Source organism: Podarcis gaigeae, assembly GCF_964106915.1.
Source record: "Podarcis gaigeae genome assembly, chromosome: 1".
NCBI classification, from domain to species: Eukaryota; Metazoa; Chordata; class Lepidosauria; order Squamata; family Lacertidae; genus Podarcis; species Podarcis gaigeae.
In genome coordinates this window covers 86,031,574-86,049,805 of record NC_139678.1, presented here as the reverse complement: position 1 = coordinate 86,049,805, position 18,232 = coordinate 86,031,574, and the positions used below count along the sequence as shown (strand labels likewise).

General features: G+C 46.7%; 1 protein-coding gene across 2 annotated transcripts; it reads left to right on the top strand.

Annotated features, from left to right (window-relative positions):
• The first annotated feature begins 1,386 nt into the window (after positions 1–1,386).
• Positions 1,387–16,500, top strand: LOC310846566 (uncharacterized protein). Of its 2 annotated transcripts, none has more exons than XM_083743361.1 (3): positions 1,387–1,948; positions 14,412–14,572; positions 15,373–16,500. In XM_083743361.1, the coding sequence occupies exons 1-3, from the start codon at positions 1,513–1,515 to the stop codon at positions 15,664–15,666; spliced, it is 891 nt and encodes a 296-aa protein (XP_083599487.1). In that variant the 5' UTR covers positions 1,387–1,512; the 3' UTR covers positions 15,667–16,500. The 2 variants fall into 2 exon arrangements, with proteins under 2 accessions (XP_083599487.1, XP_083599486.1); XM_083743360.1 differs by having other exon boundaries at positions 15,355–16,500.
• Positions 16,501–18,232: the final 1,732 nt, after the last annotated feature.

The following is an 18,232-nucleotide window of genomic DNA, read 5'->3' as shown; positions in this document are numbered from 1 at the left end:
AATCATCTTGGCAAATAAAAGACACATTTTAGTTTTATAGTATGAAATGCATTTGAGTTGACATCTCTTCTCCCAGAAGTGGGGGAAAGGATCCGCTTTCTTTTTTTCTGCTGGGACTTCAGAACTGGGCTAGTGGGTTGTGCCCCCCCCCCCAAGCACCTGCCTCCTTCCTGCTTCCTCCGGTGTTCGCATCCGCAGAGAGTCAAGACCATTGGGGAGCCGGCTGCTACATCTTGGGAGTGTCACTGAGCGTTTTCTAGAGGCAATGGAGAACACAAGTTTGTTCTCTGCGTGTTCCTAATCTGCCACCAAATTAAGCAAAAAAACGTAAAAAGCTTTGCTCTGTGGTTGTGGAACCAGTTTAAATTGGTAGTGTTTTTTTGGGGGGGGGACAAACAGAGCTCTTCATCAGAAGGAACAAGGCCGGTTTATGCGCAGAATTACGGTCCCATGAGACTGAGATTATTGTGTCTTTCTCTTATAAAGGAACATTTGCTTTAGTACAGACCTCCCCAGGGGTACAAGGGCGCCCCTCGGTTTAGTTCTAGCAACCGGGAAAACAGTTCTTGAGTATAATACTGTGGTCAAATAATTAGCCTAAAAAGGCTTTGCAGAAGGCTGCCGGGGCGGGGGGCTACTGTAGCTTTGCAAATATAAGCCCACAAGTTACTAGTCCTCAGCATGTATTGCCAACCAGTGGAGGAGGATTGGCCCCTATTTCCCAGCTGAACAGCTGAAAAACCAGGGTGATCTCCATGTTACCCTGTGAAAGGGGTCGCGATGGTTCTCCAGACCGTATCCTCTGAAAGCAGCCACCGCTATTTCTGTAAGCCTTGCAGTGGTGTCCAAACTTTTTTCAAAGAGGGCCAGATATGATGAAGTGAAGGACCGTGAGGGCCGACCAAAGGGCCAACCAAAGTTGTTAACCTTTTATAAGGATTGAAGTTGTTGGGCTCTTTTAATGGTTGAAGTTGAGGGGTTTTTTTTAGGATTTTACCCCAGGAAATAAACTGCCACAGAGGCCGGATTAAACAGCCTGGCGGGCCGGATTAGGCCCCCGAAACGGACTTTGGACATGCCTGAAGGGTTCTGCAGTAAATGCACTGGGTGTGAGCGCTCCCTCTTCTAAAGAAGCCTACCCTTTTATTCAAGCTACTCCAGACCTGCCTTCCAAAGTGTGCTATTCATGACTTGGGCAGCAGCTCCAGATCCGCAGCGGTATGGACAAAAGGGCCGGGAGCCAATAGACAGGTGGGGAGGAGATTTCAAACAATTGCCTCGCGTGTCAGGCGAGATCGGAGGCGGGAGGGAAAGGAGGAGCGACCGAGAAGAAGAAGTGGCTCCCGAGGAGGGAGCGAGCAGGTGCGCGTGCAGGAGCGGAAGCCTCCGACCCCGCGCGAGAAGGAGCCTGGAGTCTGCCTGGCCGCTGAGAGGAGGAGATCTCGCCCTTGCGACGGCGTGCGGAAGGGGCTTGCCGCTTTCCCCAAAGGCTCCTGGGGAGCGGGGGCCAAGATGCAGAAGGCCATGGAGAAATCTCAAAGCTTCCGCATAGACGCCCTCCTGGCTGAGGAGCCCCCGCGACCCGCACAGAGCGCTTCCCCCGAAAGCTCGACGGGGAGCCCGGGCTCCTGCGCGCGGAACGAGACGCCCTCGCCGTGCGCGCCCTCCATGGTGGCCCCGTTGCCTCCTGCCGCCTTCATCCCCAAGCCCGGCTTGTTGAACTTTCCCCCTCCGGGACTGGGCGGCTTGCCCGCCATGTACCCGCCCCCTCTCTACCCGATCTCGGCTCTGGCCGGCCAGCACCCTGCTTTCGCTTACAGCGCCGCCTTCCCCCACCTGCCTCAGCCGGGTCCCGAGCACTTCAAGGCGTCCGCCGTCGCCGGGGCAGTCCCGCTGGAGCACTGGATTCGCGCGGGGATCATGGCCCCCCGCTTTCCCGACTTCCACGGTGAGTAAGACCCCAGCTCCGGAGCCTCCGGTAGCCGGGAGGACACCATGCGCCCAGGGCGCATGGCAAAAGTCTCTCCAGGGCCACTGGTGGAGCCCAATAAGCTACGCCCAGGAAAAGAAACACATTTCGGTAAATAGCGCGATCTTCCTTAACTGAGCGTTTCCTCTTGATCCATTTCTACTTCTGGAGGGGTCAGTTTCTGCTTCTCGGTTGGGCAGGTAGTAGGAGCGCGCGGGAAAGGTCATGGCATCTTGCGGAGACGTTATTGAAAAGCGAAAGAGGCTAAAAACGACACACACACATCCATCAAAACAAAAACTGTAGGTAAAGATTGCAGGGTGTGCAATGGCAATCCCTGTCATTGTGGCTGTGGACAGTATTCACTGTCACAAGATGTGGTTCTCGCCGCTGGCTTACCAGGTGGTTAAAAGGATACGAGTCCGTCCTCGGCTCCTAGTCACGATGGCTGCGCGCTTCTGAATGACACTTTCTGGAAGGCGATTTCCTTCCCAGAAGCGTCTGGTGAAGTGCTGTGGGCACTTAGGGTGCTGAACGGCGGGACTTTGATCCGATCCTACAGGACTCGACAAATGGATTAAGTCCATCACAACATCCCCACCTGCCCTCACGCGCTCCTTATCAAAACCGAGCTTCAGCCTCTACCATTTGAGGCACGTATTGCCCACGGTCGTGGATTCTGTTTATAGTTTAGGCTAGCTTAGGGAAAAAAAATGTAAACTGGTTTTTCATGTAGTTTAGCAAAATTATTCATCGCACCTGTGGAGTGCACGCCTAGAGTACTTGTACCCTGGATTTGTTATTTGAACCCATAGTGCTCTCCCAATAAGGTCCTGATAAGAACGGAATATTTATATCAACTTTTGGGATGTATTTTTTCCTGACCAGTTTTACCTAGTGAAAAGACTGGTATCTGCGTCTCCCCACCCCCCCCCACAAAACGTTCTTAACAGATATTTTGAAACGTTTAACATCCTCCTTCATCGCAACCTAATCTAAATGACACATGTTAGCTCTTCCTAGCTTTAAAAAATGGTTATTGAAAAAAATACATTTGGAGACACCTTTTAATGGTAAGAGCAATTCGACATTGGAGCCAATTGTCATGGGGAGGGGAAATCTGGGGCTTTTCCTTCGTAAAGTCTTCGAGTTGGGCGCTTCCCCCATCTGTTGGAGGTGCTCTAACTCTAGGTTCCTGTTTTGAGCTGGCAGTTAGACTAGGTGACCCCCAAAGCCCCCATCAGCGTGACGTGCAGCCTGCTCTTATGTGTTCCTGTTGCTCAAAACCAAACCATACTGCATTCAGTGAGGCTGATTCCCAAGGAAGCCTTCCCAGATTTACCGTAATGTTTAGCTTTTTTCCTACAATATCGTCCCACGACTTCTACATCCCAGTTAAGCAGAAGTGCCTAAGACATGAAAGTGATTTAAACTGTGGTTCCAGGAATCTTGCTTTGGAGAGAAGCGAATAAAAAAGGGAATTGCTGTCAAGAAAAAAGGGAATAACGGTGCACTCCTCCTGCACATCCCTACTCGAAAGTAAACCCCATTAAATTCAACGAGGGAATGTGTATAAGATTGCAGCCTAAGGCCGGAATTCTGGTCTCTCAAAAAGGGAGCATTGTGTCAGATTTTAGAAAGGGCGGGTTAATGGCAGTCTTCGGAGGCTGTTAAAGATTAACCTGGAACCTCATGGTGAAGACAGGGTAAGCAATCTTACAAATAAAATTAAATAATAAATTGGGAGGGGAACTCAGGTGTACTTAGAGTAGTTGTTGGCATTACTTTAAAATACTATTAAAAACCTTAAAAACAAAGCAAACCACCTCATTAGCAACAACGCCTTGAACTCTCTCCCGCAGAGTCATTTGTTTCTGACACTTCTACAAATAGGAAAATAAGAATTTGAAGGAGAAGGCTAGAATCTTTTTTCCCTGACATCAAGCTTGATATGGGAAGGGAACGGCTTGTCCTGAGAAACATTCAGTCGTACTTGTCGGAATGGGTAGTTGGAAGTGGTACAGTCCACAGGCAAGTTTGGGCATAACCATCCCATCTGATGCTTGAGAGAACTAGGCATATATTTCCGGCGACGTTACTGAGCCTGCCCCCCAAGTACGTGCGTGCGTGTGTGTCGTTCTGGGACAGTGTTTAATTATGTGAGCCCTCGCTCTGTCTAATGTGGTAGTGCCCAGAGGAAGATTTACCACCCGCCTCTATTGTTGTGATAACTAGGTCTGACTGCTCCTCAATGAAAATAGCCAGCTGTCTTAAAGTGGTTGGTTGGAGAGGACGGCATGTTCTTTGCTTTCCGTAGGGGCCTTCTCTGGTCCTCAGCGCATTTTGCGGTGCAGTCCTAGACGTGTCTAGGCAGTGGCAAGCCCCACTGAATTCAATAGAGCTTACTCTCCCATTGTAATATTTTGATCCTAAAGACTACAGTTAGGCAACTGGAAGTCGAACACCCCGCTTTTGCTATTTATTCCTGGATGGAATGTGCTTTGCTTAAATCGCTTCAGCCACCGCAGTCTATGACTTTGGGAGTTCTTCATACCCGAGCGCCTTTTTGCCTAGGAGACAGAGAGGGGAGCTATGAAGGAGCCTGAAATCGACTAGGGCAAGACTCCAGGCTTCCCCGCGGCAGGATTCACCTGTTCAGAAGCATTAGGCAACTGCGGTTGTGATATTTTATTGCACCCAAACTCGGCTCTAAGGCATAGTGACGGGGTGGGGTGGGGGCAGAGCTGAGCTGAGCCAAGCCACCTCTGGAGCCCTGCTGTCCTGCCGGCAAGTTTTCCCACATCAATCACTCGACCCCGGGCAGGGGAAGTTGTAAAAGGTTTTGAACTTTAATCCACCCAAGGTCTCCGGGTACTTAGGTTGGAGCTGGCGGAGGGCTGGTGCAGTTAATTGGTTACCAACGGCGGAGAAAAAAAGAATGTCTCTGTCTTGTCAACTGGAAGCAGGCGACGCAGACAAGCGAAGAAAGAAAGCGGCAGCTTTTGCGTTTGTGTTATGTTGCGCTATTTCTTCATCTTCTAGGCTCTTTTTCTCGGAATGCAGCTTACAAGTGTGTGAGATGGGTGGTGATGGCTATCCCCGCCCCATCTAAATAGTTGGTGTGAAAGAGTGTGAAAGAGACATTCCGTATTCCTTATCGGAGATTTTTAAGATGCCGATTGCAAAGCTGTCCAGCTTCAATCTGACCACTGGCTTCTCTTTAAAAACCTAGGCGATTTTATAAGGCTTCCTAACTGGCTGAGAGGCTAAGTGTTCCATCATTTACATTTCAGAAAGTCTGCTATACAAAAGAAATCGAATCCTCGCAGTTTCGAAAAAAATTAAGTTGCCCTTCAGTAAAGAACGGGGCGGGGGGAGGTGTTGCCAGCGTCTGGTCGCCAAGAGCCAAATGAGAAAGCAATGGGGATTTCGTTTGAAGAAAAGCAGCAGCAGCGACTAAACACCTTGATAAACCTCGTTTAAACACTGAATTGGTTATAAGCTGAAAAGCATTCCTTATTAATTGAGCAGTGGATTAATAAAACATCTTGACAGGTCCATCAATTAATACATTGGTCGATATTAACGTTACACTGTTTCACTTTCAACGGTAGTATTTTAACTACATTTAATAGGGTGGTGCATTTAGTTATGATTGCGAATGGTTTAAAATTCTGTGCTCGATCTCAACATAGAAAAAAGCCCATGCCCCTAAAAATTGTCTTCAGATAGTAAGATAGATATGCCCAAAATATCAGTCTTCCATTCCTTAAAATTGGAGATCAATTGATCCAGTATCTCAATAAACCACTTTGATTTCCTGTTTCTCCCTCTTCCCCACCCCCAATCTCATTCCTTTACATTTTCAATTATTATTTTCTGGAGTATTTTTACGGTGTCCTTTAAAACACACACATGGATACTCCAGATTCTTGTAGCAGGACAAGAAGGAAAGGTTGCAGTCAGTTCTCAGATTACAGAGTTTATGGCTGCAAGGGATGAGTGCATGCCACCTGAGCCCATCAATGGAGCTGGGATGCCGAGAGGGGTAGCCTTATGCCGAGAAGGAGCCGGTGGTGCTGGTGGTTCTGCTCTCAGTTCTAACTCTTTGTGTTTGTAGCTCGCTATGTCCCTTGCCACAGACAGCAGACAGAAAGCAACATTAACTGTGCAATCCTATGTGGGTTTACGTAAAATGTATGTCTCCTCGAGTTAAACGAGGATTACTTCCAGGTAGGGAGGTTGAGGATCCTCCCGTTAGGCTGAAATCCAGTGCACGCTCCTCTGAGATAAAGCTCAACTGAAACACAATGGGACTTCTAACTCGGTATAAGAGAACCTGGCCACTAAACCTGCAGCTCAGATATTTAATCTCTCAGAGGTCAATAGCCCTTGGTCGCCTGGACTGTGGGAGCTGACCGGGACGGGGATGTGGTGATGGTGACTGTCCTGCCTTCATGGTCTCTGGATCCCCAGGTTAGCAGGGTGGCGCTTGCGATTGCCCTCCTTAGTTCTACCAGCTCTTATTTGCAACGATTTAAATCACAGAGATGGTCCTGAGTTTACAAAACCAGGTTCGTCACTCGGTTGGCAACACGGGTGTCTACGTGGCAACCGGCAGGAGCATTGACTGGCGTCGCCTCAAACTCAGTGGTTTCAGCTTGAGGCAGTTCACACGTTCAGCTGTGACAGCGAGCGAAGTACCTGCTGTGCACGTGTGAATGAATGGGCCCTTTGTCGGGATGAACGGGTGAACGGCTTCTTGCCCTTTTTCGGGGATTAGTTTTATCTGCTTGGACATCCCGGATCTCGCGCATGCCGCTTTGGACTACCTGGTCATGCAAGATAACCAAAACTAACCAAAGCTAAAGGCCAGGGCTCATCGGCCGACCTGTTTCCACTCTTTTCAAGCGGGAACGTGAGGGGTGGTGGCGTTGGAGGGTCCCAGAGTTGGAGACCTGGAGGAAGAGGAAGAGGTGACAGCGTAGTTCCGCAGCTGCCACTTCCCATCAGAGGAAATTGTTCGCGGAGCAATTGTCCTTCTTTCTGCTCCAGCGCGCAAGGACAAGCCTTGTTTCACGCCTTGTTCGCCGGTCAAGGACGCGAGAAGAGTGTCTGCGGCTTATTGCATTAAAGGAGGAAGACCCGGCAGAAGACTGGTTAGGTAACCAACCAGCCAACTACAAAGAGCCTTCAGGGGCGAACGAACCGCCGAGATCTGGCAATGGCGCAGTTAGACAATCTTCGACTCTAGAGCCGCCTTGCCAACCTGTAGCCTCCATCTCTGGTCGTCCTTGCGCATATCTCCGCGCTTGCGAGTCTCGTTCGCAAGCGCAGAGAATAACTCAACAAGGGAAAGAGAAGAAAGAGCTTTGACAGGGAGATCTAGCGATGTGATTGCCATGCACGTATGACTGGGCCATTTGACAACTCGGTCATGTAATGGACAACCACAACTTTCCGAGATGGTCGCTCGATCAACTGAAAGTCGCACCCGCGCGGGTTATCTTCTGCCTCAGAGAGGATGGTCAAAGCCTCAGTCTTGGCCCGGTTCTTACTGCCCCCAATGATGTAGCTATGGAATTGGGAGATGCTCCTCATCACCTGGAAACAAACAGGAAGACATTCCGACTATTTGCCCTTTGAATGCCTATGATAATATCCTACTAATTCATACTCGGAGTACACCGAGCGAAATCAACGGACGTTAGGTTACTTAGAACTACCGTTGGGTATTACCCGCGGAAAGGAGACTCCATTTATTCTGCACTTTGGGGGGGGGCATATTCATTCATACGCGCAAGCCACTATTTTAAAGCTGCACTTAGGGAGCAAGGTGCGCGTGTGTGAAAACGCCATCAGTGTGAGCAGTAAAGGCATCGCTACACAGGCATCACTAAGGTTCTCGTGAGCTCCATGATATTTGCCGCTCCTGAATAAAGGCGCTTAAGAAGGCCACCCTGTACACGTTTGCTCAGAAGTAAGTCCCGCACTCAGTCTGTGATGGGTCTGTCTCAAGAGCTGTACGACATCGTGGAAAAGATTGGAGAACAGGCATCACCCTGCCCCAATACTGTACACTGTACTTAAAATCTACCATCAATGAAGGGAGAGTCCACAACCTTCTAAGGGAGACCGTCCCACTGTCAAACAACTCTTACTGTCAGAAAGTTCTTCCTGGTATTTAGTCAGACTCTGAACACTCCAATGACATTTAAACCCCCTCTGAACTCAATATGCCTCTTTCTTTCTTTCTTTCTTTCTTTCTTTCTTTCTTTCTTTCTTTCTTTCTTTCTTTCTTTCTTTCTTTCTTGACCTTTTGTTCATCCGTGTGGGGTCATCATACCGCAGCTCCAGCAGATGTGCGCCATTTTTTTAAAAAAATCGTCTCATTTTTATTTTACTTAAATTAACAACAAATACAAAAAAAGCAATATCCAGCAGCGTAACTGAGCTACGTGCCTTTCAGCTGCAGATCCACGTGTGCGCCGATTCCCCCTTTCCCCCAGGTAGGATTAGCTCTGTCTCTGCCCCTGTGCTGGCTCTAACCCAAACGGTCTCTTCCTGAAACACGAAGGGAAAAAAGAGAAAAGAAAGAAAATGTGGGTGGTTTTGAAGAGGCTGTGCATTTGAAGAGGCTGTGCATTAGGGCCTTCCGTACATTAAGGTTGAATGCACCCATCAATCGCTCCCTTGATTTAATATGGTCATTAATTGTGATTTTAAAATGGGAAGTTTATTCCCATCCTAAACTGCGTCATCTGCGTAGCTACGGGCATCCTTGTCAACAACCGTCCTTGGGAGGCTAGCAAATTAGTTAGCTGATGGATTCCTGCCGCCGCCGCCCCGGCCAAAACCTGCGTATTAATTATTTCATTATAAACGCCGCAGCTGGTGCGGTTTTAAAGCGGCTCTGGGTCTCTTGTGTTGCTGAATGGTCTTCCGGGCGACATTGTCATTCAGATTTGTTTGCCTGGACCTAGCCTCAAGGAATTGTTATCCAAGGCTTTCCAGTGCAATTCCCGACCCCCTCCATATCCCCTGAAATCCGATTTGGGGGGCGGACGAAAGGAGGCGAAGCAGGTTTGTCTCAAGAGCGCCAAATCAACGTCAGTTGTGCAACCTGGACTTGCCAGCCTGTGGCTGCGTGCACGCGAGACCTTTAAAGCACATTCGAAGCGCATTTCTTTCTCTTGGAAGTGAGCCCTGGTTCGGTTGAATCAATGGGACTTACTCTCCAGTGCATTGGATGGATCGCGTTGTTCGTCAGGAGAGGAGGCTTTCTTGGCTAAGAAAGTGACCCCGTCAAGGTTCGCCTTGGGCAGATTCTTGAAGCGTGGCTCCCTCCCTCCTCACCCGCACAAACAGGAAAGGACGAAGCGCAGGATGTTTGTCCTTAAGGCGCTCCGCTGTGCTTTCGTGGTTTCCCAGCGCGGAAGGATCGGGAGCGAATCACACGCAGTTTTCAGAAGTGTTTGACTGGCAAGGAGATGGGGGTGGGGACGACGACGACACGACGTCCGTAAACTGTGAGCATATCATCACACTGTTGTTGTCTTTGAAGTGCCCAAAGGAGAAGATATGCAAGGAGTATGAACCGTGTGCAAATCCATAGCGCAATCCCATGTTGCGTTTCTAACACCTCTATTTCTCTATCTCTCTCTCTCCACACACCCACACCTCCCAAGTTTTCGTGTTGGATTGATATACCTGTAGTTATACGTATTTACTTACTTACTTACTTACTTATTTCTGTATTGTTTTGCTCAGCCTCTTAGGGCAGCTAGCAGCAGGGGAGACTGTGGGCATGCATGTATCCATAGGTCTCTCCTGAAAATATGCACCCGAAATTTCCAGTTTCAAAGCAAACAAGACCCAGATCCGCATTTAAGGCACCCCCAACTCGGATACGTTGCGTGGAGAGAGTAGCAGTGAAGCCCGATTGGCTCCTATGAATTTCAACTTGGTAAAGCGAAGCCCGGGCCTGACTGTCTCATTCGGTTTGGCTACACTATGCCGAATGTTGTGGGCTGTTCTGTCATCAAGTCCTCGCCCCTATTCTGATCTTGCAAGATAATCCAATTCAGGGAATATGAGTGTTTCATTGCCCAGTACCATTCCTCCGCAACATATCTGCTGCTGGGCTCTTCGACTCTGATATGTTAACGCCACATGCCTCCCCGGATTACCCTCTCTAGGCCACCCATTTGATAACTGGGGGATGCTCTCTCCCAGCCCTCTGAAGGTGAGCCTTTCATCAATAAAACAAACCGGGAAAATAAAAACGAAATAGCAAATTCGCAAAACCATGAAACAGCGATGGCATCGCAGGCAGCCCGAGCTCCTCTTTTCCATAGGGACAGGGCAGCCTCCAGAAGATCGCGCGTCCCAGCTGGCATATTTGGCATCCTGTTGGCACACCCAGTCAGGCCATTCAGCCATTATTATGCCAAGGTGTGTCCTGTCCTGCGCGGCTACGGTAAAACTTGCAGACAGCCGACAAGCAGAGGTGCTTCGGGAAAACGTACACTTTAAACATTTTGTTGTTGTTGTTTGTTTAAATTTGCATACCTGCCTACATGCGTAGGTCTCAGGGAAGTTCACAACACAAAATTACAACTCTCCAGGAGAAATTTTAGCAAGTTACTAATATCAGTTGTCCCCCTTTAAAGCCTTTGTTTATGCTCGTTCTTGCGGTGTTTAAAATACTTTTGGTTTGTACACCTGAAAAAAGAGAAACAAAGATGTTTAGATGATCCAGATGATTATTAAAAGAGAAGATGTGTGGTGGGGTGGAGTTTAATATTTTAATAACGACGAACTCCAATAAAAATAGTATATTGCAAGCAGGTGTGTTATTTTTAATATGGAGGGGTTTCTCTTTCCTTCCACAGACAAAGTGCCAATAGTAAGTCTATGTATTAACAGTTTGCGTTAAGCATAAGGTGCTGATTTGCTACATTTCCAGCACCTGAGTTAATGGGCAGTGGCAAATAAAAAAGGGAAAAAGCAGGAGAACATTTTGATCTTAGTAGTAATTCACATTTGTTTGAACAGAACACAGGAGCATCTTTGACATCCTGGCTCCATGTGAAAAGATGTGAGTCTTGCTGTGGCGTTTTTGTTAACCTCTCTCTCTCCCCCCCCCCCCCCCGCATCTGAGGCTGAAAATCTAAATAGCACCCCAACCCCATGGTATCAAAAATAAAATTAAAAAACAATCTGAAAGTTCATTCTGAAGTGCCTCTTACCGATTTCAGTAATATTTGTTCTCTAGTAAGTGTATTCACAGCCTAAGTCACAGATATGAGAAAACAGACGAGTGAAACGGGACATTCTAGAGAATTTTGAATACTCGTGAATATTCATTTCCACTTCATCATTATCTGAGGCACATTTGTTTTTCCTTATGCTTGATAGTGCTCCTTTCGAACTGCCTTGCAAGGGTCTGTTCAAATTGCCTTAATGTTTCTGTGCTGCTCTCCAACATGAAAAATGAATAAAGAGAAAGAAAGCTGGACAGTTCTCCAGTCTGCAGAACACCTAGGAAGTGTATTTAATTTCATACGAATGAACAAGAGGAAATAAAACATGACATCCTGGTGAAACATGGCTTCCCACTGCTGCCACCCACTTACACACACACTCCTACTCTTCTTCCTGGAAATCATCTGCATTTATCTGCATCCATGGAAGACACCCCCTGCCCTCATTTGCATCTGTACATCTAGATTGTTGGCATATTTTATTTTTTTCAGAAAACAGTTGCCCTTGTAGGTTCTCACTCTGACTTGGGATCCCACCTTCCCTTTGCACGGTGACATTTGAATAGGCATCTTCAAATGCGAACATGTTTTTCTGCATTTTGTATCAGCTTAAATTTGTACATAATGTACAAACGCTTCAGTCCAAGTTAATTAAGATGCGAGTTATACTGCAAGCAATGGGTTTCAATGGACCTACAACTCGACTCCTAGGGTGAGGTGCGTCTAAGTCCACTGAAATAAATGTTTTTTGCAAGATCATAAATAGGGCTGGCCGTTAATCATAACTAACTTTAGCCAGATTAGGGTCATCATCCTTTATCTGCAATATCTATATTTTGTCGATTGGTCGATCTGAAAACTGAAATGTTGTACTCTGTTGAAATACTTTATTTTATTATTGAAATGCCTTGGAATTTCCAGACAGCTCCTGCTAACCACCTAGGAGTTTGCTGCAGAAATTCAATCAGGAGGCAATCTTACCCATGGTCCTATAACTTAATTTCAGCATCTTCTTGGCATATACAGGAGCAGCAAGGAGCCCCATGACACAGATCCTTAGGGACAAAGATTCAAAGGCGGATGCCAAATAAAATGCCTTGCTGGATCAGGCATACATACCTTCATGGTTGTGATCAGGCAGGTTAGCTTATTTTACATGGAGGCATTCATTTAACTCAGCTTCTGCAAATTAAGCACCACCTCGTTGACAACTGGGGCTTGGAGATATGTTTCAGAGTATGGAGAAGGGCTATAGCTCAGCAGTAGAGAAACTGCTTTGCATGCAGAAGATTCCAGGTTCAATTCCCAGTATCTCCAGGTAGGACTGGGAATATATCCTGTTTGAAACTCTGACAAGCCATTGCCAGTTAATGTGGACTTCGCTTGATGGACCACTGGTCCCATGCAGTATCAGGCAGCTTCCTATGTTGCTGTGACAGGGATAGCCAATGTGGTGGCCCTCCAAATGTTTTGGACTACAAATTCCATCACCCCCAGCCAGCATCACCAATGGTCAAGGATGATGGGATTTGTAGTCCATGGGAAGGCAGCACATTGTCATTTCCTGCACTACGGGGAGCCTTTTTAGGGGTATGAGTTTCCCTCTCGGAACCCGCCTCTTTCGTTTCCAATGTGTGCTGCGATCAAAGCAACTTGCATGTTTGTATAGAATTCCCACAATGTTTTCCTGGCATTCTGTACCTGTCTGTCCTCGCCCACTTCCACCACTGAAAGTCTGTTCTCTATTTAGTGAAGGGCAGTAAAAACTGATCCTGGTGGAAGCCCATAAAGTTGATGATAATTAGGGGCATCAGCAGCACCCTTCCTGTTCTGCCTGTGTGGGGCAATTGCTCTCCCTCAAAGCTTCTTTTGTTCAGTTTTCCCCCTCCTTCCTCTATTCAGCAGGCTGCTCTGATAAAGGTTCATTAGTGAGATAGGCGCTCTAAGGCCTCTGTGGAGTCAGGCTGCCTTTATCACCACCTTAGGACAGCTGGAGGTAATTAAATACACCTTAGGCTAATAAAGGAGGTTTAATTTCACCAACGGAATTGATTGTGATTGTTAAAATGAGCACTGATAACATATCAAGCAGGTTAATATCAGTGAGGCAATAAAATCATTACTTGAAGGGAAGGCAGTGGGCTCCATGCGTCTAGCTTATGTCTCCTCACAGCGTCTGCTGGGCCTCATACACAGCACCAAATGCCACTGCTGGTTAGGGAATACTACCACAGGTGTTATTTCCTTATTGGATCTATGTATGTTTCCAGTGGAATTAATTAGAGGTTTGGTATCTAGGAACGAGTCAAAATAAGATCTATTTTTTTTACTCCAGAGACTTCTATTCCCTGCAAAAAATCACCAGTCTTTCGGTGATTTTTGGAGGACTGTCTTTGAACAGGGATGAAAGTCTTTGCCTAGAGTGAGGGCAATGATTTCTGTTCTCACTCTGAACTGGCTTTGCTATGACATAAAGCAGCCAAATTGAATTCGTAACATGAAGGTTATCAAGGTGATCAACACTCTGACAAGAACACCACACTGGATCTCACTTCTTTGGGCAGAAAGAAGTGTCTTGTTCTGCAGAAGAAAGGTGCTCCCATAAGCACCTTTAAGCAAAGCTGCCCCACACATCCCAGTGAGGAGAGCATTGTCTCCCACTGGGCAAGGGAAGAGGTGTGATGCTCTGATGCTTGGTGTGCAGTTGCACCCTGAGGCTGGTGTGAAGAATGGAGATGAGGGACTATTTAAGACTTTCTGCCCTCACTCTTCATTTTTGGTCCCCACCCAGTCCACTGGCTATTTTGGGGCTGAGTAGAAATTTCTTTCTTGTCCATACAATGGTCCATGAGTAGGGTTTTTTTTTTAACCTGCTCCATAAACATGCTGCTTAGTTTGTTTCTGTTGGCAATGAATTATTATTTTTTTTTTAAAGTGTATTGTGTTCCCTTCTTTCTCTAGCTAAGGATACAGCCCAGACCTCCACCTCCTTTTCCTCCTCTTTCCTCTTCCTCCTTCTTCCATAATAACAATCTGATTTATTACCCATCCAGCAATTTTAAAATATAATATTAAACCAGTTTTTAAAAATTTGCACTTACTATGCAGCTGCCCCCTGTAACATCCTTCTGGGTCAAATTTATTCTTCCTGACCTGACTCTTTTTTTCCCTTTCAGTTGCCCCACAGTCTGGCCTGATGGGCAAGTGCCGCCGACCCCGAACAGCATTTACCAGCCAGCAACTCCTTGAACTTGAGAACCAGTTCAAGATCAACAAGTACTTATCAAGGCCCAAGCGCTTTGAGGTGGCCACGTCTCTGATGCTGACTGAAACACAGGTACATCACAGAGGGGGAGAGGGTGCATGGCCTTCACAACAGTCAAGGGAACTCTCCTCTTCCCCCAGTACTTTCCCATACAGATCTTTGCACCAATTACCACACAGAAACGAAAGCTACAAAAGGACTTCTTTGGTATATCATGCAATAAATAGATAGACCAAACCTCTGGGCTCTATAAACAATGTCAACTGTGAGCACACTAGGTTTATTGATATATTTAGGTGTATATCACACACATTTTGTACTACTTAGTGCATAAACACTGGAAGGGCAAGGCCTGCAACTTTACAAATTTCCAGTTGAAAACTGCAGAAAATCTTGCTGCAAACGTTGATGGGCTAGACAAATGTACAGAAAGCAAGTAGCTCCTGGGCAGTGCAGCAAAAATAGGTAGCTTGTTATCAAAAAAAGAGGAGGTGATCAGTCATAGGTCATGGCATGGGAGTGAATCTGGTTCAGGTGAAACTAAGGTATGGTTCCACATATGGAGAATAGTAGAAGGCACAGTGACACAGACAATGGGACTATCTAGAGCAGCCTTCATCCCCTTGATGCTCTCCAGGTGTTTTGGGGCTGTAATCCCATCCTCCCTGACCACTGACCATGCTGGCTGGAGCTGATGGAAGTTGCAGTCCAAAATATCTGGAGGGCAAGCAGGTTGGGAAAAAGGCTGATCTGGGGTCTTAAGGTTAGGACAGAAGGATGGAAATGCCAGTGTGTTGGAAGAAATCTCCTCCCAACAGAGTACCTGTCACTGTTTGTCTGTCCATCTCACGCAGGTGAAAATCTGGTTTCAGAACCGCAGGATGAAGTGGAAACGCAGCCGGAAGGCCAAAGAGCAGGTGTCACAAGCTGAGGCTGAGAAACAGAGGGGCGTGAGCAAGGCCTCTGAGAAACTGCTGTCTGGAGAAAGGCAAGGGCAGGAAGAGGAAGAGGAGAGCGGTGGCGATGAATGCAGCAGCCACAGTGCTGGCACACAGTTCCTGCTCCACAGTGCTGACACCTTCAGCTACAGCCCAGATTCCTCATGCTCAGAGGAGGAAGAGGAGGTTCGAAGCCCTACTCACAGGGAGATGAACTTGTTGCTATGAGTGGACCATAAGCCCAACAAACGGGGGGGGGGGGGGTGTGTCATCCAGCAACCAACTCTAGATCACCGAAAAAGGATTGGTGCCCTCCTTTTGCTCATAGACTAAAAAGACTCTGCCTGGGCTGGTGCCCTGGTGAAATTGTGCCACTTAACTTATGTGTGTTTGGAATATATTTATCTTATAATTGTTCTATTAGTGTATTTGGAGCAGGGAGGGGAAGCACGCGCCTTGGGATTCTCCTCACGATGGTATAAAGGCATTTACTTCAGCAGACTAGTAAGCTGCAATTTGCTTTGCTGTGGTTTCAAGGCATTTTTCTTCCCATCCATGTATTCTGACAAAACCCTTCATGACAGAACCTTTCCACCCTGCAATTTAATTGCTTCAGCCCTCGCTAATGAGGAAGAGAGAGGGCTCTAGATATTGTCTCCACAATGTTGGCTGGTGAGGAAAAGAGGAAATCCCAGCCTCCTGGGTAGAATCCCTCTCATTGGAAAAATAAGAAAAAAAGAACACATGTAGTTGGAGGTAACGAAAAACTGGTCCAGAACCTGACACATTCACAAATAGTTGAAATGGATAGTTTGGGGGAGGTACTTAGGAGCCATTTGCAACATGCTGAGGTTAGAGATACTGCATGGAAGATGGATTACAATAGTAACCCAGGTAGTAGGAATTATAAGCCCCTTTTATGGCCTTTAGGGGGTTACAAACTGTACATTCTGGTGCTCATATGATGATGCCAGGAAGATAAGCATGCATAAGATCAGGCTGCAAGGAGGAAACAGATTAGGTTACTTAATATGTTGACTTTCCATGTGTGTCGTCTTCCAGGGAATGCTGTGCTTTCACTCAGATATTGTATTGCTTATGCCAGGAGTAGCCAACATGATGCTCTCCAGATGCTCTTGGTCTACAGCTCCAAGTGGTCCTAAGCAGCAGGGCCAATCATCAGTAACGATGGAAGTTCTGGGAATGTTCAGGGTGGCAGGAGAAGATATATTGTTTATTAATATCTTTCCTAACTTGCGCTAGCAAATTCCTTTACTTAGCAGAGTGCATTCCCCTTTACACAGCAGAAAACTAGTTGCAAATCCGTGTGAGTTCCTTAAGACAATATGCAATTCAATCTGGATTGCCCACATTGCAATGTGTTCTACTATTTTCCTGGTAAGACCCCTTGAATCCTTCCTAAAAGAATAAAGACACCACAGTCTTATTCATAAACAATAAAAAGAAAGTATACTCACAATCAGGCAGAGCACAGTGTGATCCCTGAAGGCAGGCTTAAGGCTTCAAGTTACAAGCATATACAAACAGGTTTACCCCACATGTGGGTTGACCCAATGACTGCAGGTAGCAGTCTGGGAAGTTTGCAGGACAAAAGGAAGATGGAAAGCGGAGGGCAGTGAGGCAACATGCCTTGTCCTTTTACCAGGTCTGGAAAGCTCACGCTCACCCCCTAGTCACATGCAAGGAATGTCCTCCAGGCCAGGAGGAACAGGAAGTTTCAACTGACTGGACCAAATATTCCCTTGCATGTCCACTCTAGGAAAACAAGGAATGTTGTACTTGACTGCTCTCAGTGGATTACATCCCACAGAAGTTGTGGTCCAATAACATCTCAAAGGCACCATGTTGGGTACTCCTGCTCTACAAAGTAAGAGGACACATGTAATACTGTATGGACAGGGCAAAGTATGTTTGCACTCCAAGGCCCCATGCCCTCACACAAAAGGTGAGGAACTCAGTGGTTGCATGTAGAAATCTGACATAGAGGAAGGAACAGCTGTGGGCAAACAACGTTTCATTCCTTTCCACCACAGCAGTATTCATAATTCAGTCATATTTTCTCCACATCTAATGTTTATTAGTTCCTCACAATGATACTTAAAATGTAAGTGCAAAAATAAAAGAGGCTGGGTGTTCTTACATATCTTGATCACTCTAAGACACCGCCCCTCAAGAAAGAGCCACTTCGGAGACTTGAAACTGTTTTACCTTTGGCAAATCAAAATTAAGTGTGTGTGTGTTTGTACACACATCCATCCTGATATCACATGCAAGTCAAATATTATTTTTGCTCTGTACCTCCTTTTCTGACAAGGGACTGTGTGTGGTCTAGAAGCCTTCAGAATAACAAAAGATGGTTCTGTAAGAGATGTAATCGTTACCTGTGTCATGCTGTTGAGCCACAAACCTCAGAAACCTCAATGTTCATTAGTCATCCAACCACAAACATTCATCAGCTGGTACTTCACCTGTTCCACAAATAAAGACTTCCTTCTTCACAAGCATCCTGCTAAACACTTGGCAACATGTATCACCAGGAGTCAACTGTTCAATTCCCCATCTAGCCTAGGCTTCATGCAATCTCTATTCCCAGATTTCCAGAGTTCTGTATTCACAGAGTTTCTGAGCTCCAAGTTGGAGTATCCAAGTGGACCTGATCCCAGCTGAAAGCAGGGTTTAAAGCCGGCATCAATCAGCTGATCAGTGGTGACTTCAGGCTCTGCTGGGATTGACTGTGCTTCAGAACATCAGGCGCTCCAATGTGTAGCTAGTC

Excerpts from the sequence above, each read along its gene's own strand:
- LOC310846566 (XM_083743360.1), top strand. The coding sequence starts at position 1,513 with ATGCAGAAGGCCATGGAGAAATCTCAAAGCTTCCGCATAGACGCCCTC. Across the intron at positions 1,949-14,411 it reads CCGCTTTCCCGACTTCCACG|TTGCCCCACAGTCTGGCCTG; the intron begins GTGAGTAAGACC and ends TTTCCCTTTCAG. Across the intron at positions 14,573-15,354 it reads TGATGCTGACTGAAACACAG|GTGAAAATCTGGTTTCAGAA; the intron begins GTACATCACAGA and ends CATCTCACGCAG.